At 41.7% G+C, this 27781-nt stretch overlaps 1 protein-coding gene across 7 annotated transcripts; it reads left to right on the plus strand.

Annotated features, from left to right (window-relative positions):
• Positions 1-1258: 1258 nt before the first annotated feature.
• LOC139535873 (E3 ubiquitin-protein ligase DTX3L-like) lies at positions 1259-9096 on the plus strand. 7 transcript variants are annotated; one of them, XM_071335748.1, is made up of 10 exons: positions 1259-1394; positions 1823-1912; positions 3660-3710; positions 4280-4333; positions 4571-4705; positions 5030-5270; positions 5554-5726; positions 5844-7379; positions 7522-7739; positions 7993-9096. In XM_071335748.1, the coding sequence occupies exons 2-10, from the start codon at positions 1868-1870 to the stop codon at positions 8060-8062; spliced, it is 2523 nt and encodes an 840-aa protein (XP_071191849.1). In that variant the 5' UTR covers positions 1259-1394; positions 1823-1867; the 3' UTR covers positions 8063-9096. The 7 variants fall into 7 exon arrangements, with proteins under 7 accessions (XP_071191849.1, XP_071191851.1, XP_071191854.1 ...); XM_071335750.1 differs by lacking the exon at positions 3660-3710; XM_071335749.1 differs by lacking the exon at positions 1259-1394 and having other exon boundaries at positions 1408-1912.
• Positions 9097-27781: the final 18685 nt, after the last annotated feature.

Below are 27781 nucleotides of genomic sequence, written 5' to 3' on the forward strand. Positions count from 1 at the left end.
TTAATATCCTAACTTAGCCCACATAGTAAGTATAGGCTTGAACAGCAGCTACTACCTAGCTAATTCATTCACATCAGTCGAGTGGGATGAAACATGAACTAACGTTACATGTCAGTTACACTACTAGCTCAGCACTGGGAATAAACCAGCGTTTCAAAGGACCCCTCATATGCTCATAGGTCTGCGGACAGAGCTCAGTTTTTATGTCATACATAATTATTGATGTAGTTTATAGGCTCATCAGAAATGTCCAGATCCTGAAATAGGCAAAACTAGAAACTGTTCTCCATGGGTCATGTGTAGATCCTAGCTTATAACACGATTTTCAGACTGTGGCTGCCTGCCCCATGATTAAATGCATCAATAATGGAATATCGAATGACATTCATGCTTTCCTGTAAAATCGAGTGGTTATGTTGTCTAAGCTCGTAGGTACTCAAGCTTGTGTTGATCAGTTGTATGTTATTGAGCCTATCCACAATTATAATATAGACTACAGGTTAAAGTGCTTAAGGTTGTAAAAGTTGTGGAAGTGGCTGTCTCACTGACCTAGGCCAATTTGGACTGGACACATGACCCACTACAGTGACTGTCAATCATCAAATCATTGGAATGAAGAAAAAATATATTTTTTATTCAATGACATAATATGTAAGATCAAAAACATTAAGAAAAAAACATTTATAATTTCTGTGTTGTCAGGAAGCCACGACTATTAATTGGCCAAAACTTATGGTGCACGGATTGAACCAGAACGGATAATTAAAAACACATTTGAATAATGAAATCATTATTTCGTTTCTCGTTATTTAATATGACCTTCAGACAATAAAAAAAAAAAAAACAACGTTTGTTTGATTTCAGATTCAATCAAATAAATGAGCAACGACCCTTTGCTCGTTTTTTTATCTTGTCATCTAATAGGAAATATTATTGGCCAGAAAGTACACGGACCCGACTAGATGCAATATCTCTTTGGCAGGGGTAGCCTATTTGGACTAGTCCGCCGACAACACATTAATTGAAAGAGTCAATGATTTACTCAATATATTTACCTTTAAAAAACGATAATTGAATTTTGTTTGGAAGTTGGATCGTGAGAATAAAGGCTATACAGTATTTTCTTGTTTTTATGTACCGTCTATGTGGATTGTGGTTAATTTGGTCCATCCATCCGCATACAGTACATTGAGTAATAATTTTAGCAAATTAAACCCTACAATGTGCCATAGGCTACAATAGCTGTGATACTCCCCCTCTTTTGACGGAAAGTGCGTCTAGCCAGCTAACGTTATAGTGTTGCATTCTTGAATCATCGTTACTTTCGTTTTCGCTTCCACGTCTACAAATTAGATCACATTAAAAACTGAGACAGAGACAGCTGTACACGCCTGGTATGTAACCTAGGCAATATTTTAGCAAAACTTCGGGCCCACCTGGCACCGAAAACAATTTAATAAACTATAGTATAGCCGTAATATTAAAATAGAAAAAATGCATAGAAAATGACAAGTTCATAATGTTTTCTTTTTTAATCAATTGAATAATCTGTGAATCAAATGAACAATGTATTATTCTCGATGTGTATTTATGTTTTAATCTAAAACTACACGCGTTATATTCTAACTAGGCCTATTCACCTCGAGTTTTTTAGGCTACTAACTCGACAAAGGTTATCGTCAACCTTGGGCTGTGTTGCAATTTGTGAAACGAAAGTGATACTATTGTCTGTGGCGTCGCGCAGTTGGCCCAAAACGGCAATGAGAGATTTTCGTATTGATGATATTCATCCAACGAATAAGGCCTATTTCCTGCTGTGTAGGACACACGGAGTTTGACTGGGTGAAGCAAGAAGACTTAAATCAACATGGCAGAAAATGACGTTGACATGGTGGAAGTGGGTGATAATAATGTGAGTATGCTGGTTTGAGGACAAATACATGAGTACCTTTAATATTGCAGCGACCAAAAGCAACACGCAGCGGTTCGGATCTCTTGGCATAACCGTTAACATGCTGACCACATCTCTCGTCCATTTTGATTTTGTCCGCCTACTAGACGCAACCAGGACACGCAGGTTGACATATGAAAACGAATTCTGAACCAACTATATTCATTTGGGGACAGGTCGAAAAGCATAAAACATGTATGGCAATTTAGCTAGCTAGTTTGCAAATTTCTCCTGGGATATAAACATTGGGTTGTTATTTTACCTGAAATGCACAAGGTCCTCTACTCCGACAATTAATCCACAGATAAAATGGTAACAGTTAGTTTATAGTAATATCTCCTCCTTCAGGCTTCTTCTTTGAACTTTATATGGCGGTTGGCAACCAACTTTAAGGTGCATTACCACCACCAACTGGACTGTGGACCTCAGTTCACCTATCAATCATCCACATAGGTATATGCTCCTAAAAACTGATGGAAGAGGTTGGACTTGCAGCATGTCAAGCTTCACAGGTAAAACCAAGTTCTATTGTAGCGCTTGGCTACACTGATGCTCGTTGACACACATGAGCAATGTGGGTGCAATGATTGAATAACATGTATGTGTACATTTATTTTGCAACGCTCGTGCATGCAACACGTGTGTGCGGTGTGGTCAGTATGTAAGGTGTTGGGTTGGGTTAGGGTCCCGGTCGGGGCTACTTCCAAATTCATTACATTGGTGTCAGAAGTGGGGTGGGGTGGCGCGTGAGGGACTTGAGGCGCTCTCCCAAAGGAAGGGGTAGTGTATAGCCCAACACCTAGCAACCTGGTCAAGAGGTTTGGATCTCTTGGAGAGTAACTGTGTTAGGTTGACAGTCACTTGACCCGGGTTCCTGGAATATTAATTCGCTACAATATTCATACATTCATTTATTTTTAGCCAAACAGCAGCTTGTTTGATATAATGGGTATATTATTTTGGATATTGACCAGCAGTAATAGATAAGTTGTTTGACATAAGTTCTCCATCATTTGTAACAGAGTTTTTAATTAAACATATTAATTTAGTAGACATTCTTATCCAGAGCGATTTAGGATTAAGTGCTTTGCTCAAAAGCACATCGACAGATTTTACATCTAGTCGGCTCAGGGATTCAAGCCATCTGTTACTGTCCCAATGCTCTCAACCACTAGGCTACCTTCCACCTTTTAATCTTAAAGGACAAAGGGAACTAACTACCTCTTACTTTCTCCACAGATAATTGTCTGTTAACCTGTTTGCATCTCTTTCAAGACACTTGCAACATTCGAGACAGTAAATTCTCCTGATACTGGGAGCTGTGAATCTGCATGAGAGCACCAATCACAGCAATTCCCAAGGGCAGGTTTATACCATAAGTACCGTATCAAACGATGCAGCTGGGATAGCCAGGGATATACTTAAGCAATAAGGCCTGAGGGGGTGTGGTGTATTGCCATTATATACTGAACAAAAATATAAACACAGCATGCAACAAATTCAACAATTTTACTGAGTTGCAGTTCATATAAGGAAATCAGTCAATTGAAATTAACTAGGCCCTAATCTATGGATTTCACATGACTGGGCAGGGGCGCAGCCATGGGAGGGCATAGGCCTATCCACTTCGGAGCCACGTCCACACACTAGGGAGCCCCACAAAAGGGCTTTATTAGAGACAGAAATACTCCTCAGTTTCATCCCGCAGGTGAAGAAGACAGATGTGGAGGTCCTGGGCTGGCGACAGAGGCGGCTTATGGTAGAGAAATGAACATTAAATTCTCTGGCAACAGCTCTGGTGTACATACCCGCAGTTAGCATACCAATTGCACGCTCCCTCAAAACTTGACATCTGTGGCATTGTGTTGTGACAAACCTGCACATTTTAGACTGGCCTTTTGTCCCCAACACAAGGTGCACCTGTGATCATGCTGTTTAATAAGCTTCTTGATATGCCACACCTGTCAGGTGGATGGTGTATCTTGGCAAAGGAGAAATGCTCACCAACAGAGATGAAAACAAATTTGTGCAAAACATTTGAGAGAAATAAGCTTTTTGTCCATATGGAACATTTCATGTTTTATTTCAGCTCATGAAACATGGGACCAACACTTTACATTTTGCCTTTATATTTTTGGTAAGGAGTAACAGTGTAATTATGATCATGTCAACTAGTCTCTGACTCAGGCCTGAGAAAGCAGGTGATCTTATCTTTATCATACCTGTTTGCATAGACTATCCAATGCTGTTTCATGAAGTTGCCAAAACTAATCACAATTAAAGTTAGGGTAAGATCAACATCATACTGATGTCCAGTTATTCTTTCAGGACCTGTATTTGACAGATGATGAATCTGACAAAGGACTGGATACACCACCCCAGGTTAAGACCACAAGTTGACCATTTATTTTTAAATATCTGAATGACATGTAAGACGTTATATAGTACATGTTAAAGAATAATCATTATTTTTATTAGTAAATGTTTTTTCTAAAGCTCTGATGACAGAAGTAGCTATCAGAGCTATGCTTTCTACAGCTCACCTTTTAAGACTATAGTCCAAATGGAGTTGAAATTGATTGTTAGGTCAAAATCATATTGAATCTCTTATTTTTTCAGGGCACAGATCTGTATCGGTCAAAGGAGGAGATGAGTCTGGATCCTCCTGCTGGAGGAGCTGCTGGCTCTAATAAAGACAGACAATCACAGAGAGATCAGCATTCTCCCATCAACTCCCAAAGGACTCAAGATGTGGTAATTCTATCCAACAGATCACAGGATTTTCTAAAGTTCACATACTATAAAATGTTCTATTTCAATCAGCCTACTATTTAGAACGCAAGTATGGGTATTTGGACACGGACAGTGTTTCTGTTATTACCCTAAAAATCCCAAAATATATAAATAAATAATAATTATTAAAAATAAAAATAAAATAAAAATCAGGCTCTGATTTGTACACAAGGAGCAAAATGAGATTATCCGCTATGAATCTCAATTACTAAACTACAGGTCCTCTTTAGGACTGAATAAGCTGTTACGCCAACAACCATATTTATGCTCAGACATTTTTTTCAGGATCTGAATCAAGCTAAGGTTGAAGAGAGAAAGCAGCCATCAGCATCTCCAGATGAGGCTACAGTCTACGTCACTGTGAAGTGGCCTAGGAAAGACCTTCCACCAAAATGGAAATCTACACTAGAGAAAACTCTCCAGTCATGGCTCAATAAAGACTTTGGTGATAAGACTACAGATTGTACCTTGAAAGGTCTTTATTACAATGGGTCATGGGCTGAGGTCAAGATAAGTCCCTCAACAGGTGAGAATGATGGAGTCAAAAATGTAAAGTTCATTACAAAAAAAGCTAGTACCCATTTTAAATGTTGAGGATACACAAGCCATGGTGGTGCTGCTAAGAAGAAAATATTCTCATCAACAGTACATTATTAATGTGTTGCAGAGTGAATTCTCAAATGCATGCTTTTATCTGGGAACAAGTATTTTATTAGATATGTGAGCATATTTGATTTGGTTACAGTTATTGTTATCTTAAATCCTTATTTTATTGTTAATGTTAATATATTAATCTGCCCTATTTGAAGATCTAAAAGTACTTCTGAATCGGAGGGCAACACAGATGACCTTCAAAGACGAGGCCAAGACAACCGCTACTGTGCAGTTTCACAAAACTGCACCATCTACACCCTGGAACCAATCAGACTGTAAACCTAGCTCAATAGATGGCTCTCCTCCAACATCACACACTCCACAGGATGTAATTGGCTTTGCTTTTGTAAATGTTTGATTATTTGATTGCATTTTCAAATCAACTATAATATAAAGTATAGATGTAAGATATGTAAATCTTTTTAATATGATATTTTCCCACTAGGTCAAACTCCCAGTGACTGTACATACTATCATTGATCTCAGTGGCATCCCACATGAAGCACAGGTTTCCCTTCAGACCAGGTTCAGTCAGTACCGCACTTATCACTCACTGACCTTTACTGGGAACTTTGAGGAAGGGGAGAAGTTCTACAGAGAGGTGCACAAGGTCATCAAGGAAGCTGAGGCTGGGCCAGCAGGTGATTGGAATGGTTTAGCAGTGACAGCAAGCATGACTCACAAGGGAATGAACACCCATGAAGCCCCTGGGCAAAAGGAAATGAGATTTCCAGTCCCACTGACCCTCTTTGGGTACATGAACCAGGCCTACCAGAAGGAGATGGAGGACATAGAGAAAAGAAATGGAGTCAAAATCAATGCAGATGTGAAGGTGTCCATCAAAGAAGATTCAGCGAAAACAGGTAGAGATTTTCTGCTGCCCGAAGCCTACCAGGAGTTAATTGACCTCTTCCAGAAGTGTGCAGGTGATTTTGACAGCATCTCCGCACATCTGCCACACATGAATCTAGAAGACCTCCAGAATACGCTGAAGAACATCCAGAATGAGGAGTCCAGGCTGGTGCTGAACGTGTCCGCCAACAGTTGCAATGTGTTTGGGCCGAAGCAGAGCATGGTAGCAGTCGGGAAGGCTTTTGGGGTGGGCCACAGCTCCACAGTGAAGACCTTCGGAATGGATCACAGCTCCACAGATGAGGCCTTTGGATCTGGAAGGAGATCTACAGAGATTCCACAGAAGATTGTGCTTGACATCAAAGACCCACTGGTGTCAAGTGGGCTGTCCATGGACCCAGCCCACTGGGAGCTGATTAAAAAAATATTTGATGAAAAAATAAAAGCAATCCAAAATAAATTTGGAGTAGTTTTCATGAATAATCCCTCTCAGGGGAAGGTCAGAGTGACAACCAGACCTATCAAGTCCCAACACACTGCCTCTCTGGAATGCCACGCCATCAGAGCTCTCATGCACCTCTACCAGAAGGTTGCCACGTCAACAATGAGCTGCTACCTGCTAGACACTACCCAGGCAGGGACTGTGGGGGATATGCTGGAGAAGATCCGCTCTCGACACCAATGTGTTGGGGCAGGAGAAAACTACGGTCCCTGGAGGCTGATTGGCCTACCGGAGCATTTAGGCCCTGCTGTCAAAGAGCTTGAAGAGAAGCTGGGTGGGCATGTGTTTAAAGAGGAAGACAAGCAGAGGATTGTGTATCCTGAAGACTTCAACACAGGAGCAGCTGAGGTGGGAGCAGCTGGAGAAGCGACATGCCCCATATGCATGGATATATTTACCAACAAGGAGAAGTTGTCGTGCACCCATGAGTTTTGTAAAGAGTGTCTGAGGCGGTCAGTGGAAACCATGGGCCCCAGCTGTCCTGTGTGTAAGGATGTGTACGGGAAGGTGGAGGGAGACCAGCCTGATGGAACAATGAAACACACTATTTCTTACACCAACCTACCTGGATTCACTCAATGTGACACGATAGTTATCAACTATGATATTCCAGATGGAAAACAGACGGTAAAAGCCTCAGGTTCTTCATTATACTGTAAATGTAAAAGTTGACAATACATTATCTCCCAATTTCCACTGCAGTGTTTTATATTTACACAGCCATTTGTTGCCTTTGCTATTAGTTTGTGTTTACATTGTCTGTTTTCAGAAGAAACATCCCAACCCTGGAAAGCACTTCTATGGGACCAAAAGAATGGCTTATCTACCCAATAACATGGAGGGGAATGAGGTCCTGAAGCTGCTGAAGAAAGCATTTAATCAGAGGCTGATTTTCACAGTTGGGATCTCCAGAACCACTGGGGCAGAGAATGTAGTGACCTGGAATGACATTCACCACAAAACCAACATCGAAGGAGGGGCACAAAAGTACACCATCTAAGACTATAGATATGAATAAACTTCTGTATGCTTCTAGTGACTAACATGGTTAACATTTTCTTATGTCATGTATAAATGTTTTTTGTCTGTTTTGCATTTACTCAATTCAGGTTAAGTGTCTACTACTACCTTGCCTGGGGGAACAACATTGATCCCTCATGAGATTTGAACCAGACGCATGCTCAGAAATAATTGGAGAATTTGTTTAATTCAAAGTTGTGTGTGCTTTGTGTTTGCCCAGTTTCGGCTATCCTGACCATGACTACCTGAGAAGAGTGAAGGATGAGCTGAAAGCCAAAGGCATCAAATGAAGACATTTTTGGAAATAGAACAGAAGACTAGTTCAGTTGAGATTCGATACTTTAAAATTATACATTGAGGGGAAAGCTATACTATGGAATCAAGATGTTTGTTGATTGTTTGCCATATCACTGTTCCCTCTGGGTTGTGACAATACTACAGTACAAGAGTCTTTTGGAAAAATATTTTTGGTGTCAGGGACCATTTTGGTTAAGATTCTTTGTTTTATGAAGCCATTTGTCTAAACAAATGTCAACTTTCGGGGGATTTAGTTTTGATTGGTATACTGGTAGTTCTTTTTACTATAGATGCTTGGATCTAGGCTAACGTGTGAGCTATGGGTCTAGGCTAACGTGTGAGCTATGGATCTAGGCTAACGTGTGAGCTATGGATCTAGGCTAACGTGTGAGCTATGGATCTAGGCTAACGTGTGAGCTATGGATCTAGGTTAACGTGTGAGCTATGGATCTAGGTTAACGTGTGAGCTATGGATCTAGGCTAACGTGTGAGCTATGGATCTAGGTTAACGTGTGAGCTATGGATCTAGGTTAACGTGTGAGCTATGGATCTAGGTTAACGTGTGAGCTATGGATCTAGGTTAACGTGTGAGCTATGGATCTAGGCTAATGTGTGAGCTATGGATCTAGGTTAACGTGTGAGCTATGGAACTAGGCTAACGTGTGAGCTATGGATCTAGGCTAACGTGTGAGCTATGGAACTAGGCTAACGTGTGAACTATGGATCTAGGCTAACGTGTGAGCTATGGATCTAGGCTAATGTGTGAACTATGACAAAATATCTTGAATGATTAGAAATATGTAACATTAATCTTGTTAGATTATTATGTCAGTGCTTTTAAACAGAATGGTAACATTCAGATTTAAAATCAACCTCAACATATTATAATTATCAGTTGGTGATCTCATTATTAGATACAGATCCACTTGCTCACTTAAGGCCCAATAAACGTGTTCTTGTGTGATTAACTCAAGTTTGCGTTGAATTTTGTTTGATGATTGGTAATGAAAATAAAAAGTTAATTTAAGACTGATCTCACATTTGTTTATATTTGTGGTTAATTTGGTATTAATTGTATCCTCCACAATATGTCCAGTCCAGCTAGATATGAAAACAACCACAGAAGTGACCGTGATGTTCAAAAGGGACCAAACTGCGATACCAAGTGATACCAACAATGTAACATCGAACTCAAAATAAAATGACAACATAAAAGGCAATAAAAGAACACAAATCCAGTTGATTGTTTTCTGTACAGTTTTTAAAATTGTATTTATAACAATCTGTTATTTAGCTTGTAAAGTACTCTACCAAAAACATACATTCTCTTTCCAGAATAAAGTTTGAGCCTCCATGCATTTTGTACTATAAAAGCTATGTGTAATTTCTCATAAAACAAGGACTAATCAAAAACAACTTAAATCCAAGAATGCATGTATGACTTTGCAAAAATGTTCTTTAAAGTAAAATGATTGTACTTGTATCTCCTTTCAATTAAAAAAATAAAATAAAATGCGACCGCATAAATCAAAAATAACACTTGCTGACAGATAAGCAAAATACGGATTTGTTATTCTAGTTACTTGAACATTTGTTTGCCTTTTCTCACATGCATTAAAATATGGCTGATCACCTGACAGAAGCAGCATTTTGGGACAGTGGCTGAGCTTAAAGACACGTCAAGGCAACCGTTTGTTTGAAAGGCAAACAAACGGCAGCGTTAGCAGCAGGATACAAAAGACAGATGATCAGAAACGACTAAAGGAAGAACAGTGGAGGGAAACGTTACGTGACAGTCAAAAAGAAAGAAAGAAACGAATGCCCTTCAGAGGGAGCTGTTACAAAACCATTAAAAACTTCTTGTCAATAGGGGGGCGCTATTTTCACTTTGGAAAAAATCGTGCCCAATTTAAACTGCCTCGTACTCTATTCTAGATCATACAATATGCATATTATTATTACTATTGGATAGAAAACACTCTCAAGTTTCTAAAACTGTTTGAATTATATCTGTGAGTAAAACAGAACTCATTTGGCAGCAAACTTCCAGACAGGAAGTGAAAATTCTGAAAATGGGGCTCTGTTTCAGGGCCTGCCTATTCAACTGGCTTATATTTATCGATATACATGCACTTCATACGCCTTCCACTAGATGTCAACAGGCAGTGGAAGGTGGAATGGGGTGTCTGAGCATGATCTGAGGTCGAACAAGAGCTTTTGGAGTGGCAGGTCAGGAATTTCCTTTCTCTACCAAGGCGCACGAAGCACCTCTATATTGTCTTCTGATAAGCGTTCGGTTTACACGGCGAATATCTCCGGCTCTGATTTTATTTGATACATGTGATAATAACATCGTAAAGTATGTTTTTTCAACCGAGTTTTATCAGATTATTCAACGTTTATTGGGACTTTTGGAGTTTTCCGTTCTTTGTGTAGAGAGAAGATGGGAACGTTATCAAGCTTGGCTAGCATTGTGGCGCGAATTCGACAGAAGAAAAGGACATTCTAAAACCAAACAACGATTTATTCTGGACCAAGGACTCCTTGTACAAGATTCTGATGGAAGCTCAGCAAAAGTAAGAACAATTTATGATGTTATTTGGTATTTCTGTGGAAAATGTTGATTCCTATTCTCTGCCGTTTTGGCGAGCGCTGTCTCGCAATAACGCAAGCTGTTTGTTATGGTAAAGTTATTTTTTTAAATCTAACACGGCGGTTGCATTAAGAACCAGTGTATCTTTCATTTGCCATCCAACAAGTATTTTTATGTAAAGTTTATGATGAGTTCTTTGGTCAGATTAGGTGAGTGTCCACAATATTTGGAGATTCTTATGAATCGATGCTACATATTCACAATGTATAATCAGGATTTGTAGCTCTAGATATGCACATTTTCGAACAAAACATAAGTGTATTGTATAACCTGATGTTATAAGACTGTCATCTGATGAATTTGTTCAAGGTTAGTGATTAATTTTATCTCTATTTTGTCGGTTTCGTGCAAGCTATTTTTGCGGGGAGTAAATTGCGTTGTGTGTTTGGCTACTGTAGTGAGCTAATAGAAATATATATTGTGTTTTCGCTGTAAAACATCGGAAATATTGGCTGGATTCACACGATGTTTATCTTTCATTTGCTGTACACCATGTATTTTTCATAAATGTTTTATGATGAGTATTTAGGTATTTCACGTTGCTCTCTGTAATTATTCTGGCTGCTTCGGTGCTATTTGTGATGGTAGCTGCAATGTAAAACTATGATTTATATCTCAAATATGCACATTTTTCGAACAAAACATAAATGTATTGTATAACATGTTATAAGACTGTCATCTGATGAAGTTGTTTCTTGGTCAGTGACTAATTATATCTCTATTTGGTCGGTTTTGTGATAGCTACCTATGCGGTAGAAACATGGTGAAAATATGCGGTTGAGTCTTTGGCTATTGTGGTTAGCTAATAGAAATACATATTGTGTTTTCGCTGTAAAACATTTTAAAAATCGGAAACGATGGCTGGATTCACAAGATGTTTATCTTTCATTTGCTGTATTGGACTTGTGATTTCATGAAAATTATATTGTATGATATCCCTGTCCAGTTAGGCTAGGCTATGCTAGTCAGCTTTTTTGATGAGGATGCTCCCGGATCCGGGATGGGTATCACTGAAAGGATAAAGCACAAAACTAATGTTTTCAGGTTAGAAGGATTCATCTGTACTGAAGTCTGACAGGGCCAGGTGGACAGTCAAGCCCTTACATAAACCAAATGAGGAAATGCTGCGAAAAACAAAACATACATTAGACCAAACGTTATCCCATCTCCTTTCTCTGTCCATCCACACAGCTGTAACTAAGACACTTGTCCTCTGGCACCACAGTCCACTGAAGGGGTGCAGATTGGTGACGTTCTTCTCAACGAAGGTGTCACACATTTTCTCACAGTATCTCTGGTCCGTCCCATCGTTACTATGCTCTGACCTGCCATGACATGGGCACTGGGCACACCCACAGCCCACTATATGGAAGCATTCCCAAGCCTGGAATCTTCAACATCATCATAATCATCACATCTCACCAGTAATCAGTCAGTCACTCATCCTCAGTCGCTTCAACAACACTTTGATTATGCTATTTTAACATCACATGAGCCCTACACACCTTAAGGATAGAAACAAACATATATTGACCTGCGTTACATCTTACGGTAGATACACAGTAAAACCTTGTCTGTGCAAGAAAGAAAACAATTTCATGAACATAGTTTTCTGAGAAAATAATATGGAAATAAGTTGCCATCCGGTACTGACATTCATTTTAGATGCGCTGTACACAAATCATACTGTATTATTCCTGTCTTACACACTCCTGCAGACAAAACTGTCATCAAGACAACATTGGTACCGACTTACAAAACTGAGTTCGCCTTCCCCTGCTCAAAATTAACACAAACAAAATTAAATAGAACAATGTTTTTTTCTCTATACAATTCATACAAAACAAAATAAATTGCTCCAATGATGATGTTTTTCTTCTTCTAATTGTTTTTTTCCATTTCCTTGTGCACAGAGGTAGTGGCTATTTAGGTAAAGGGACAAAAATAGTAAATAAAACATTTCTTCTATAAAATGTTTTTGTTCATTTTTGACCAGAGGAATCGTAAAAGAACAAAATATAATACTGCAATCACATACAAAAGGTCAATTTTTGTACAATTTATACAGTGTGCACAACTTTTCTGTTTATTTTCTTTCCGTTTTGTCTTTCAAAGGCAAAAAGAGGGGTGTGTTTGGAATGTTACGCCCCAGGCTAATAGACCGTTTATGCTAGCAGGTCCACCAGAGGCTCCTCATCCCCCCGTGACAGAAGCTCCTTCTTCTCATCTGTGCTGGTCAGGGAGTTGCGGCTGTTGTGGGCTCCCATGTACAGTGTGGCGTACGCTAGGTTGGTGAAGTTGGTGGGCTGGGAAGAGACCAGGGAGGACCATGAGATCAACTAAATACATGGTAGTAGGTCTGTGTTTGTATGTTGCCTCATTTGTGTCCAGGATGTGTGTGTTTGCTTGTGCAGGTATGTGTGACATGGTGCAAGTGTCTTTGTGTGCTTGCTTGTATTACTTTGTGTTTTACCTTGTCTGGGTCCAGTGTGAAGTCTGAGTCTAGAAGATCCCCGGCATCGTCGTCTGGCTCACCCTCGTAGATCTTGTACGCTGGGTTTCCTATCTCTACGTTCATGGCCCCGTTAGTCATCCTCTGGTGCTGGAAGCCCTTGGCCCTGCAGATACAGAGGTGAAATGACATGATCCCTTTGACACAGACGGGTCCCGAGAGCGTCCACACAGCGCGGGCAGCGACATGGCCACATCACGGGGGTCAGGGCTCACATCACTGTCACGGTTACCCAGGAAGCCTGGACCCAAAGCCACAGCCCAGGCAACAACGCAAATCCAGCATTCACCTAGCTAGTATATACTACAGGACACACTGGTCCTGGAGAGGGGTATGTAACAGTACCAAGTAAGCCAACATTACACACACACCCTGTAAGTGGTACTACTGAATGCCTACTAAAAAGACACAAGCAAGGTCAAATCTATCGATGTCTTGGACAGAAATCCACGTTGTTGTCAGTTTGGAGCATTACCATATTGGTTCAAACCATGGACTTGAAGAATGGAGAGAAGTAACAAATCAACCAACTACCATTGTAAATGCTGGATTTTCATGTTGCATTTTCCAAATCCTGGCTTGGAACAACACAGTCAGAGCGTCCTCTCTCTCAGTATGATAAATACAGTAGCATTCCACACAACCCAATACAGTACAGCATGATGGAGAACAGCATGGGGTCCATTAAGACATCCTGGGGCCATAGACTGATCTATTTCACAACCTCTTCAATAGATCACCACCTGTTACACCCCTAGAAGTATAGTAGGGGTTTTGGAGAGGGTAGACCAGTCCTGAACAGGTATTTAGATCAGGAGAGGGAGGGGCAAGCTGAACTAGAGGGTCATGACTCCTTAGGCACAACAGAGAACGACATTGACCACAGGACCCAACACTGCACAACAAAAGAGACTGATGAAGAGAGAGAGAGATGGATGGGATGCCATATTGAGTGAGAGAGGATGTAAAGCGTAGTGTGGCAACCGTTACCACGAGAGTCTGGAGAAGGACTTGCCCGGCCTGCCAGACCTGAGGGACAGAAGAGATGCAGTTACTCACAGCAGAGAGGGGTGGGGGGTAGGTGACCACATTTAAAATAATCAAATGCGGGACAACAGGATGATTTTGCGGTACAGTGTAGCCTACATGAATACATGTTCTTGGCAGCGCTCCAAGCAAGCTAACTGAAGCGCACAAAGCCTACTCTTTTGCCGAGCGAGCACCTTATTTGGTGATGCAGAAACGAGAGACCACATGTGGCTGTTTTATAAGAATCTGGGAATATTTGGCCAAGTAAACATTTGTGGTTGGTCTCAGGGAATGTAAAACAGTTCGGAAGGGAGACTTTTAAAAACGGGATTGAGTGAAGTACCAGCAAATATGTTGAATGAGCAACTAATGAGCTTTACAAGTTTGATGAAATTACCTTATCTTTCAGTCTAATACGGCTATTTACGTCTCGTCTTGTGCAGCCAGAATATTCAATCTCATCAACGATTGGAGAAGTGTTTAACATCACCAGTACCACATACTTATGATATATATATCTTGTCATAAGCGCAATGTGACTGCAAAAGAGACAGATTGGAATGTCAATTCTCAAACGAATAGAAAGTCTGACTTAAATACAGGACAAATCTAACTTTTGGTGTAAAGTAGTGTTGCTTTAAATTGTTAATAAAATATGGGACATGATTGTTTGGTTGTGGAACGCACAATCTGGGACATGTGGTCACCTTAGGAGAGAGCGAGGGAGGGAGGAGAGAGAGAGAGAGTGCAGAGACCGTAAGAAGCATCATTAAAGACAGCCTAAGAAGAAGAGAGAGCTTGATATGGGGTTAACTCTTTTAAAGTCACCATTGGCCTCATGGTGAAATCCTTGAACGGTTTGCTGCCTCCACGTCAACTGAGTTAGCAAGGACGCCTGTATCTTTGTTTGTGACTGGGCGTATTGATACACCATCCAACGTGTCGTTATTAACTTCATCATGTTCAAATGGATATTCAATGACTGCTTTAAAAAAATGTGTACCCATCTACCAATGGGTGTCCTTCTTTGCGAGGCATTGGAAAACCTCCATGGTCTTTGTGGTTGAATCTGTATTTGAAATTCACTGCTCGACTGAGGGACTTCACAGGTAATTGTATGTGTGGGGTACAGAGATGAGGTAGTCATTCAAAAATCATGTAAAACACTATTATTGCACACAGAGTGAGTCCATGCAACTTATTATGTGACTTGTTAAGCACACTTTTACTCCTGAACTTATTTAGGCTTGCTATAACAAAGGGGTTGAGTACTTATTGACTCAAGACATTTCATCTTTTCACTTTAATTAATTTGTAAACATTTTGAAAACATAATTCCACTTTGTCATTATGGGGTAACTTTCTTGTTGATGCCTCAGCTTTGTTCAAAACACTTTTCTCCTTCTCATTCCAAACAATGAGAGCGATAGGGAGAGGAATGAGAAGAGGCAGGTCATGGAAAAACTGCAATTAAACCGAGCGGAGACGAAAACATCCTTGTCATTGAAGGCTACCACAGCATTCTATTCTCCCTTGAGGACATCGCTGGAGGAACACAAGGTCACCACGAAACCTCAATAGAATGTCATCTGTCCTCCCTTTCCCTTTCCTCACCACCGTATTTATCCAGCTCACAGTTTCCTGGCGGTTCTGAGGGAACACAGGGTGTTTTTTTGTCCAGGTGCAGCACAATAGGCCTAGAAGCCAAGGTGACCTGGGGAATGTAACTTGGGCCATAGCTGTGTAATCATTGTTGTGTTTGATAATGTTATGATACTTTTGCTATCTTAATGTTGCTGTAGCTGTCTGTTACTGGCTTTATCCTATTTCATTTGTGTTCTTGGCTCTTTCTCAATTCATCTTTCCATGATTCCTAGCATCCTCTCTCCACGCCTTCTGCTCAAAAGACATTGAAGAAGTACATTAGAGGGGAAGGACCTTGAAACTCCCAATACGGTTGAGAGGGAGGTGAGTAGACGTGGAGACCGGAGCTGAAGAATCCTGGACAAATAAGGATTGAGATAGAATGGGAGCCCCATGCAGAATAAGGTCACCCTGACCTTCCCTATACCCCTCTGAACTACCACTTCCTCCTCTTCCTGTCTCCGTCTGTGAAGGCTTCCTAGATTAAACCACTTCAAACACAGCCTTTGTTCAGAGTCACTTCCATACAGAATATCACTCTGTTCTTCCTTCTGCTTTTCTGGGCCTGATACTTTGGGCATCATAGCTAGTTGCTACATTGGAGTGCTTTGGCAGGAACTTGAGGGCGTAATCTGCTGTTGTTACATGGTTTCCAAGAGTTGAGTGTCTGATAGCCCACATAGCAGCAGTAACTGACGACATACGTGTTAATCTATCAAATGTAGCAGCCTGGTCCAAGCAGGCTCCTCCTACTAGGAACTTTGGATCAACTTCCTAAAATGAAATCAAAACAGACACAGAGACATAATTTGAGGGAGAATGACGAAAAGTAAGGAGTTACAAGAAAATACACTATGCGTATTAATGGGCACACTCGCACGTACACACCCACCGCACGCACTCCCCGCACCACACACGCACACACACGCACACACACACACACACACACACACACACACACACACACACACACACACACACACACACACACACACACACACACACACACACACACACACACACACACACACACACACACAGTCCATCTTCTGACCTCAAGATGGCGCCATCATCCTGCCATTTGTCACACTCGCTCCACAAACCAACAGTCAACAGAAAAGTGATTAAAACTGGACGTTCTGTCCATTTAGAGAAACAATCAACAAATCAAGCAATTTTTTTCTCCCCTCTGACAAGGCACCTTACAGTTGCTTTTCCCAACTTTGTTACAGAAGACTCAGTGAAGGCCGTTCCATCCCTTCACTCTCATGGGAGCTGTGAGCTTGAAAGGGTGCTTTACTCCAAACTCTGAATGCTCAACTCTGGCAGGCATGTGGTGTAAGACACACACACACACACACACACGCACACACACACACACACACACACACACACACACACACACACACACACACACACACACACACACACACACACACACACACACACACACACACACACACACACACACACACACACACACTGGGGTCATGTTGCAGCTGGTCATTATGTTCACTTACAATCATCCTTTTTTCTCTAGAGGAAAAATAATATTACACCTCTGACATTCCCCCCCGAAGAAGACACAGGTTGATTTTTGGGAAGACCAGGCGACTGTTGGTCTTATTTAGGTTTCAGAAGGGACCGTACTTACGGATACAATGTTGTATTACAGGGCATCGAGCCCCTATTATTAACATCAAAGGAAGTGGAAAAACCCATTTCATCCTTCTGCCTGCTTAACACCTGATTCTAATGTCAGACAGTTGGAATTTTGGATGCTAATTTTGGATGCAGTTCCTGTAGAACTGCATCCCAGACCAGCATACTGACCTGCACTGCATATACTGCTAGAATTCACATGACAATGAGAACCTTGTGTTGTTTTTGCAGCCATACTAGTTTGCACTGATATAAAGCAATGGACATCGCAGGACGTAGTAGTGGTAGAAGTGGTTGTAGTGGCAGTAGTGGTAGTAGTGGTAGTAGTAGTAGTGGTAGTAGTAGTGATAGTAGTGGTAGTAGTAGTGATAGTAGTGGTAGTGGTAGTAGTGTGTTGGTCATTACTGAGACGTGGTTAAGAAAGAGTGTTTTGAATACTGATGTTAACCTTTCTGGTTATAACCTTTTTCGGCAAGACAGATCTTCCAAAGGTGGGGCATGGCAAGGATTTACCAAGGATCACCTTCAATGCTCGGTTGTCTCCACCAAGTTTGTCCCCAAACAATTTGATTTGCTGGTTTTAAGCATTAAACTTTCAAATAGCTCTTTGATGACTGTTGCTGGGTGTTATCGTCTTCCATTAGCACCGGCTTGTACCCTACCTGCCCTAAGCTCTCTCCTGGACCTTTACACTAAGTCTGAATTTGTCCTGCTAGGTTACTTAAACTGGACCTACTTAAACCACTGTCACGACTTCCGCCGAGGTCGGTCCCTCTCCTTGTTCGGGCGGCGTTCGGCGGTCGACGTCACCGGTCTTCTAGCCATCGCCGGTCCACCTTTCATTTTCCATTTCCCGCACACCTGGTTTGCATTCCCTCATTACTCGTCTTGCATATAACCCTCTGTTTCCCCCCATGTATGTGTGTGGAATTGTTATATGTAGTGTATGTGTACTCCAGGCTGGTTTGTGTGTTTAGTTTTCTGAGTACCGTGTTTTGTTCGCCTCATTAAAGGGCTCCGTTTGCTACCCATTTCTGCTCTCCTGCGCCTGACTTCCCTGCAGCCAGTTACGCACTCCTTTACAACCACCTGTCCAAGTCCTAAAGCAATGGGACTAAATCTTTCTCAGATTATTACCAATCCCACAAGGTATGACTCCAAACACCCAGAAAAGGCTACTCTCCTCGATGTTATCCTCACAAATAATTCTGATAGGTATCAGTCTGGTGTTTTCTGTAATGACCTTAGTGATCACTGTTTTACAGCCTGGTGTTCGCAATGGCTGCTCAGTGAAATGACCTGTCCTGATTTGTTATAGATGCTTGCTAAAAAACTTTAAAGAGCAAGCATTCCTTCATGACCTGGCCTCTGTAAATTGGTATAGAATCAGCTTGATCACCTCTGTCGAAGACGCTTGGACCTTCTTTTTTTAATATTTTCAGTGATATTGTTAACAAACATGCCCCCATAAAGACAATTTGAAATATAAACAGCCCCTGGTTCGACCGTGATCTTGCAGAGTTACTCCACCTCAAGAATTGCATTTGGCGAAAGACTCGGCACACGCATACTCAGGCTGACTGGTTCTCGTTCAGGCAAATGAGAAATAAGTGCACTCTAGCTATCCGGAAGTCCATAGTTAGTTACTTTAAGTAGCAGTTCTCTCTCTGTGGGTCTAACCTCAAGAAGTTTAGGAAAACGGTTAAAGACCTGGAGAATAAACCCTCCTCCTCACAGCTGCCCATGTCCCTTAAAGTTGATGATATGGTTGTTACTGACAAGAAGCACATGGCAGAGCTTTTTAATCACCACTTCATTAAGTCAGGATTCCTATTTGACTCCTTACCCGTCCAACATTTCCTCATCTCCCACCCCTTTTAATGCGACTAGCCCCGATGCTCCTCCCTCTTTTCCTACAAAGCTACAAAGTTTCTCCCTGCAGGCAGTCACTGAGTCCGAGGTGCTAAAGGAGCTCCTTAAACTTGACCCCCAAAAAACATTTGCCCCTATAATCGCCAAGCCTATATCTGACCATTTTAACCTGTTTCTCCTCTCTGGGGAGGTTCCCATTGCTTGGAAGGCAGCCACGGTTCGTCCTTTATTTAAAGGGGGAGGTCAAGCTGATCGTAATTGTTATAGGCCTATTTCTATTTTGCCCTGTTTATCAAAAGTGTTGGAAAAACTTGTCAATAAATCAACTGACTGGCTTTCTTGATGTCTATAGTATTCTCTCTGGTATGCAATATGGTTTCCACTCAGGTTATGGATGAGTCACTGCAACCTTAAAGTTCCTCAATGATGTCCCCATTACCCTTGATTCTAAGAAATGTTGTTCTGCTATTTTTATTGACTTGGCCAAAGCTTTTGATACGGTAGACCATTCCTTTTTTGTGGGTCGGCTAAGGAGTATTGGTGTCTCTGAGGGGTCTTTGGCCTGGTTTGCTAACTACCTCTCTCAAAGAGTGCAGTGTATAAAGTCAGAACATCTGCTGTCTCAGCCACTGCCTGTCACCAAGGGTGTACCCCAAGGCTCGATCCTAGGCACAACGCTCTTCACAACAACATAGCTCAGGTAGTAGGAAACTCTCATCCATTTATATGCAGATTATGCAGTCTTATACCCAGCTCGTCCTTCCCCGGATTGTGTGTTAAACACTCTACAACAAAGCTTTCTTGGTGTCCAACAAGCTGTCTCTGCCCTTAACCTTGTTCTGAACCTCTAAAACAAAGAATGCCCCTCTCCCCACAGGTGTGATTACTACCTATGAGGGTTTAGAGCTTGAGGTAGTCACCTCATACAAGTACCTGGGAGTATGGCTAGACAGTACACTGTCCTTCTCTCAGCACATATCAAAGCTGCAGGCTAAAGTTAAATCTAGACTTGGTTTCCTCTATCGTAATCGATTCTCTTTCATCCCAGCTGCCAAACTAACCCTGACTCTGATGACCATCCTACCCATGCTAGATTATGGAGATGTAATTTATAGATCGGCAGGTAAGGGTGATCTCGAACGACTAGATGTTCTTTACCATTCCGCCATCAGATTTGCCACTAATGTTCCTTACAGGACACATCACTGCAATCTATACTCTTCGGTAAACTGGCCGTCTGTATACCCGTCGCAAGACCCACTGGTTGATGCTTATTTATAAAACCCTCTTAGGCTTCACTCCCCCCTATATGAGATATCTACTGCAGCCCTCATCCTCCACATAGAAAACCTGTTCTGCCAGTCACATTCTGTTAAAGGTTCCCAAAGCACACACATCCCTGGGTTGCTCGTCTTTTCAGTTCACTGCAGCTAGCGACTGGAACGAGCTGCAACAAACACTCAAACTGGACAGTTTTATCTCAATCTCTTCATTCAGACTCAATCATGGACACTCTTACTGACAGTTGTGGCTGTTTTGTGTGAAGTATTGTTGTCTCTGCCTTCTTGCCCTTTGTGCTGTTGTCTGTGCCCAATAATGTTTGTACCCTGTTTTGTGCTGCTGCCATGTTGTGTTGCTACCATGTTGTTGTCATGTTGTGTTGCTACCATGCTGTGTTGTCATGTGTTGCTGCCATGCTATGTTGTTGTCTTAGGTCTCTCTTTATGTAGTGTTGTGTTGTCTCTCTTGTTGTGATGTGTGTTTTGTCCTATAATTTTATTTAATGTATTTTGATTTTTAATCCCAGCCCCCGTCCCCACAGAAGGCCTTTTGCCGTTTGGTAGGCCGTCATCGTAAATACGAATTTGTTCTTAACTGACTTGCCTAGTTAAATAAAATAAAAACTAAATGAAAAGGGGTAGTAGTAGTGATAGTAGTGGTAGTGGTAGTAGTGGTAGTGGTAGTAGCAGTAGTAGTGGTAGTGATAGTAGTTGTAGTAGTGGTGGTAGTGGTAGTAGTGGTAGTGGTAGTAGTTGTAGTAGTAGTAGTAGTAGTAGTGGTAGTAGTGATGGTAGTAGTGATGCTAGTGGTAGTAGTAGTGTTAGTAGTGGTAGTAGTAGTAGTGGTAGTAGTGGTAGTAGTAGTGGTAGTGGTAGTAGTAGTAGTCATGGTAGTAGTATTGGTGGTATCTATTCTTTACTATCTACTGCATCTTAGCCGCTCTGTCACTGCTCATCCATATATTTTATACTTGTATATTCTCATCCATTTCCTTTACTAGATTGTGTGTATTAGTTTTGTTGTGGAATTTGTTAAATATTAGGTTTTGTTGTGAAATTGTTAGATATTACCTGTTTGATACTGCTGGACTGTCGGATCTAGAAGCATAAGCATTTCGCTACACTCGCAATAACATCTGCTAACCATGTGCATTTTACTTTTTTTTGTGTGGTGGTAGTGGTGGTAGTAGTGGCAGTGGTAGTGGTGGTAGTAATGGCAGTAGTAGTAGTGGTAGTAGTAGAAGTAGTGGTAGTAGTGGTAATAGTAGGGGTAGTAATGGTAGTAGTAAGAGTGGTAGTAGTAGTGGTAATAGTAGTGGTAGTAGTAGTAGGAGGAGGAGGAGGAGTGGTAGTAGTAATAGTGGTAGTAGTGGTGGTAGTAGTGATAATAGTAGTGGTAGTAGTAGTAGGAGGGGTAGTAGTAATATTGGTAGTAGTGGTGGTAGTAGTAGTGGTAGTAGTGGCAGTAATGATAATAGTAGTGGTAGTAGTAGGAGTGGTAGTAGTAATAGTGGTGGTAATGGTGGTAGTAGTAGTGTTAGTAGTGGTAGTAGTGGTAGTAGTGATAATAGTAGTGGTAGGAGTGGTAGGAGTAATAGTGGTAGTAGTGGTAATAGTAGTGGCGGTAGTGGTAGGAGTGGTAGTAGTAATAGTGGTAGTCGTGATGGTAGTAGTGGTGGTAGTGGTAGTAGTAGTGTTAGTTGTGGTAGTAGTAGTGGTAGTAGTGATAATGGTAGCGGTAGCATGGTGGTAGTGGTGGTAGTAGTGTTAGTAGTAGTAGTAGTAGTAGTAGTAGTAGTGGGTAGTAGTAGTGGTAGTAGTGATAATGGTATTAGTAGTGGTAGTGGTAGTAGTAGTAGTGGTAGTAGTGATAATGGTAGTAGTAGTAGTAGTAGTGGTAGTAGTAATATTGGTAGTAGTAGTAGTAGTAGTAGTGGTAGTAGTGATAATAGTAGTGGTAGTAGTAGTAGTGATAATAGTAGTGGTAATAGCAGTGGTAGTAGTGATAATAGTAGTGGTAGTAGTAGTAGTATTCGTAGTAGTAATAGTGGTAGTAGTAGTAGTGGTAGTAGTGATAATAGTAGTGGTAGTAGTAGTAGTGATAATAGTAGTGGTAGTAGTGGTAGTAGTAGTGGTAGTAGTGATAATAGTAGTGGTAGTAGTAGTAGGGATAATAGTAGTGGTAGTAGTAGTAGTAGTAGTGGTAATAGCAGTGGTAGTAGTGATAATAGTAGTGGTAGTAGTAGTAGTAGTAGTATTGGTAGTAGTAATAGTGGTAGTAGTAGTAGTGGTAGTAGTGATAATAGTAGTGGTAGTAGTAGTAGTGATAATAGTAGTGGTAGTAGTGGTAGTAGTAGTGGTAGTAGTGATAATAGTAGTGGTAGTAGTAGTAGGGATAATAGTAGTGGTAGTAGTAGTAGTAGTAGTGGTAGTAGTGATAATAGTAGTGGTAGTAGTAGTAGGGATAATAGTAGTGGTAGTAGTAGTAGAAGTGGTAGTAATGATAATAGTAGTGGTAGTAGTAGTAGTAGTGGTAGTAATGATAATAGTAGTGGTAGTAGTAGTAGAAGTGGTAGTAATGATAATAGTAGTGGTAGTAGTAGTAGTAGTGGTAGTAATGATAATAGTAGTGGTAGTAGTGATAATAGTAGTGGTAATAGTAGGAGTGGTAGTAGTAATAATGGTAGTAGTGGTAGTAGTGATAATAGTAGTGGTAGTAGTGATAATAGTAGTGGTAATAGTTGGAGTGGTAGTAGTAATAGTGGTAGTAGTGGTAGTAGTGATAATAGTAGTGGTAGTAGTGATAATAGTAGTGGTAATAGATTTTTTTAAATCGGCTGATCAATTGGTATCGGATTTTTTTGGTCCTCCAATAATCGGTATCGGTATCGGCGTTGAAAAATCATAATCGGTCGACCTCTAGATTAGACTACTGCAATGCTATACTTTCCGGCAAACCGGAAAAGCACTAAATAAACTTCAGTTAGTGCTAAACACGGCTGCTAGAATCTTGACTAGAACCCCCCAAAATTATCATATTACTCCAGTGCTAGCCTCTCAACACTGGCTTCCTGTTAAGGCAAGGGCTGATTTCAAGGTTTCACTGTTAACCTTTGAAGTATTACATGGGCTTGCTCCTACCTATCTTTCCGATTTGGTCCTGCCGTACATACCTACATGTACGCTACGGTCACAAGATGCAGGCCTCCTTATTGTCCCTAGAATTTTATGGAATGGTCTGCTTATTCATGTGAGAGACGCAGACTCTGTCTCAACCTTTAAGTCTTTATTGAAGACTCATCTCTTCAGTAGGTCCTATGATTGAGTGTATTCTGGCCCAGGGATGTGAAGGTGAACAGAAAGGCACTGGAGCGACGAACCACCCTTGCTGTCTCTGCCTGGCCGGTTCCCCTATCTCCCCTGGGATTCTCTTCCTCTAACCCTATTACGTGGGCTGAGTCACTGGCTTACTGGTGCTCTTCCATGCCGTCCCTAGGAAGGGTGCGTCACTTGAGTGGGTTGAGTCTCTGACGTGATCTTCCTGTCCGGGTTGGCGCCCCCCTCGGGTTCGTGCCGTGGGGAGATCTTTGTGGGCTATACTCGGCCTTGTCTCAGGATGGTAAGTTGGTGGTTGAAGATATCCTTCTAGTGGTGTGGGGGCTGTGCTTTGGAAAGGTGGGGTTATATCCTGCCTGGTTGGCCCTGTAGTCGGACGGGGCAACCGTGCCTCCCGACCCCTCCTGTCTCAGCCTCCAGTAATTATGCTGCAGTAGTTTATGTGTCAGGGGCTAGGGTCAGTCTGTTATATCTGGAGTATTTATCCTTTCTTATCCAGTGTCCTGCGTGAATGTGTCACGTTCCTTCAGACGAAGAGGGGGAAATCAATCGTTACAGAATGTAAGTATGCTCCCTCTAATTTTCTTTTAATTTTCCCGAGGAGCAGTTGTTGGGTGTTAACTGCCTTGCTCAAGGGCAGAAAGGCAGATTTCTCCACCTTACTGGCTTGGGGATTCAAACCAGCGACCCTTTGGTTACTGGTCCAACACTCTTAACCGCTAGTCTACCTGCCACCTTCAACAGGGAACACTCACATTATTGAATTAATGATTTTATATGAATATATTTGCAGTTTAAAATGTGGCCTGTCTGTCGTTAATTTGCCTGTGTTGCTTGCTTGCCAAAGAGGCATTTTAATCGTTTTTGACATCCCCTCCAAGCCTCTCTGTCCTGTTGTGCAGGTCTGTCTGTGGCTGTTGTGTTTACCTTTCCTCTATAAGAGCCTGAGGTCATTTGTATTGCTTGAAGGAGAGTATTATACCTTCATAATCAGCCTGGCTAAGTCCCAGTACAGAGACAAAATAGAGTCGCAATTCAACAGCTCAGACACAAGAGGTATGTGGCAGGGTCTACAGTCAATGCTGTTCATCGACTACAGCTCAGCATTTAACACCATAGTACCCTCCAAACTCGTCATCAAGCTCGAGACCCTGGGTCTCGACCCCGCCCTGTGCAACTGGGTCCTGGACTTCCTGACGGGCCGCCCCCAGGTGGTGAGGGTAGGTAACAACATCTCCACCCCTGCTGATCCTCAACACTGGGGCCCCACAAGAGTGCGTTCTGAGCCCTCTCCTGTACTCCCTGTTTACCCACGACTGCGTGGCCATGCACGCCTCCAACTCAATCATCAAGTTTGCGGATGACACTACAGTGGTAGGCTTGATTACCAACAACGACGAGACGGCCTACAGGGAGGAGGTGAGGGCCCTCGGAGTGTGGTGTCAGGAAAATAACCTCACACTCAACGTCAACAAAACAAAGGAGATGATTGTGGACTTCAGGAAACAGCAGAGGGAGCACCCCCCTATCCACATCGACGGGTCAGTAGTGGAGAAGGTGGAACGTTTTAAGTTCCTCGGTGTGCACATCACGGACAAACTGAATTGGTCCACCCACACAGACAGCGTTGTGAAGAAGGCGCAGCAGCGCCTCTTCAACCTCAGGAGGCTGAAGAAATTCGGCTTGTCACCAAAAGCACTCACAAACTTCTACAGATGCACAATCGAGAGCATCCTGTCGGGCTGTATCACCGCCTGGTACGGCAACTGCTCCGCCCACAACCGTAAGGCTCTCCAGAGGGTAGTGAGGTCTGCACAACGCATCACCAGGGGCAAACTACCTGCCCTCCAGGACACCTACACCACCCGATGTCACAGGAAGGCCATAAAGATCATCAAGGACAACAACCACCCAAGCCACTGCCTGTTCACCCCGCTATCATCCAGAAGGCGAGGTCAGTACAGGTGCATCAAAGCAGGGACCGAGAGACTGAAAAACAGCTTCTATCTCAAGGCCATCAGACTGTTAAACAGCCACCACTAACATTTAGCGGCCGCTGCCAACATACTGACTCAACTCCAGCCACTTTAATAATGGGAATTGATGGAAATTATGTAAAAATGTACCACTAGCCACTTTAAACAATGCCACTTAATATAATGTTTACATACCCTACATTACTCATCTCATATGTATATGTATATACTGTACCCTATATCATCTACTGCATCTTGTCATCTTTATGTAATACATGTATCACTAGCCACTTTAAACTATGCCACTTTATGTTTACATACCCTACATTACTCATCTCATATGTATATACTGTACTCTATACCATCTACTGCATCTTGCCTATGCCGTTCTGTACCATCACTCATTCATATATCTTTATGTACATATTCTTTATCCCTTTACACTTGTGTGTATAAGGTAGTAGTTGTGGAATTGTTAGGTTAGATTACTTGTTGGTTATTACTGCATTGTCGGAACTAGAAGCACAAGCATTTCGCTACACTCGCATTAACATCTGCTAACCATGTGTATGTGACAAATACAATTTGATTTGATTTGATTTGGTGCCTGCATGTGACATCCCCTCCAAGTCGATAGCATATCTTGGGGGTATGATCTTTGACCCTCTGTGACCCTCATTATTCACGATTCATTCAGGATTATCTGTAATCGTGGTAGCATTTACATTAATGTAGAAGTGTTTAGAAACATATTCTATTCTTAATAAAAGTCACTCCAAAATGACACAATACATTATTTACCATTCATTTCTATTGGGAACAACATAATCTGAAACACAACCAAAACAAACTGCAAATGTATCCAACAAATTTGTTAAGTCACAAGCTTGATGTAGTCACAAGCTTGATGTAGCCACCGTTAGAGAGAGGCAGGGAGACCAGAAAAGCCAATGAGGAAACAATGGTGACAAGTGGGCATTAGCCAGCCAATTGACCTGCACCAAAATAATAAAGAGACCCTCTCTGGCATGCTTACTCTTCATATCCCCTCCACTCAGTAAAGTTCTCTGCAGTCTAAGAGAAGCGATTGGGCCTGATGTTCATTGACACTGTTAGCATAAAAGTGTAAATATAGTTCATCTGATTTGTGTCACAATCGAGGCGTGCATTGTTTTTCCCTCGTCATACTGTACTTTCATGCCTAATTGAGGCCAGCAATGAGAGGAGCCTCCACCCAGCTCATCCTACTGTTGATGGAAGCCAGATTTGAGCCCCACTGCAGAGACATACAGACCAGAGGGAACACATCAGCATCTACATGCTGTCACGTTCCTGACCTATTTTTATGTTATTTTGATTATGTTTAGTTGGTCAGGGCGTGAGTTGGGGTGGGCATTGTATGTTGTGTGTGTTTTGGTTAGTCTATGGGTGTTGTATGTGTATGGGATAGAGTATTGTTAGGTTGTCTAGTTATGTCTATGGCTGCCTAGATTGGGTCTCAATCAGAGACAGCTGTCATTCATTTGTCTCTGATTGGGAGCCATATTTAAGGTAGCCATAGGCAGTAGGCTTTTGTGGGTAGTTGTCTTGTTTAACGTTTGTTGCTTGTCTGGGCACTTGCGTTATTTAGCTTCTCGATCATTTGTTGTTTTGTTTGTTTGTTTGTAATAGTGTTTTTCGTTTCATGTTCATCTTCGTTCGTTTAATTAAAAGAAGATGGCTTATTTTCCTCATGCTGCGTTTTGGTC

Source organism: Salvelinus alpinus, chromosome 12 (genome assembly GCF_045679555.1).
Source record: "Salvelinus alpinus chromosome 12, SLU_Salpinus.1, whole genome shotgun sequence".
Taxonomy (NCBI): Eukaryota; Metazoa; Chordata; class Actinopteri; order Salmoniformes; family Salmonidae; genus Salvelinus; species Salvelinus alpinus.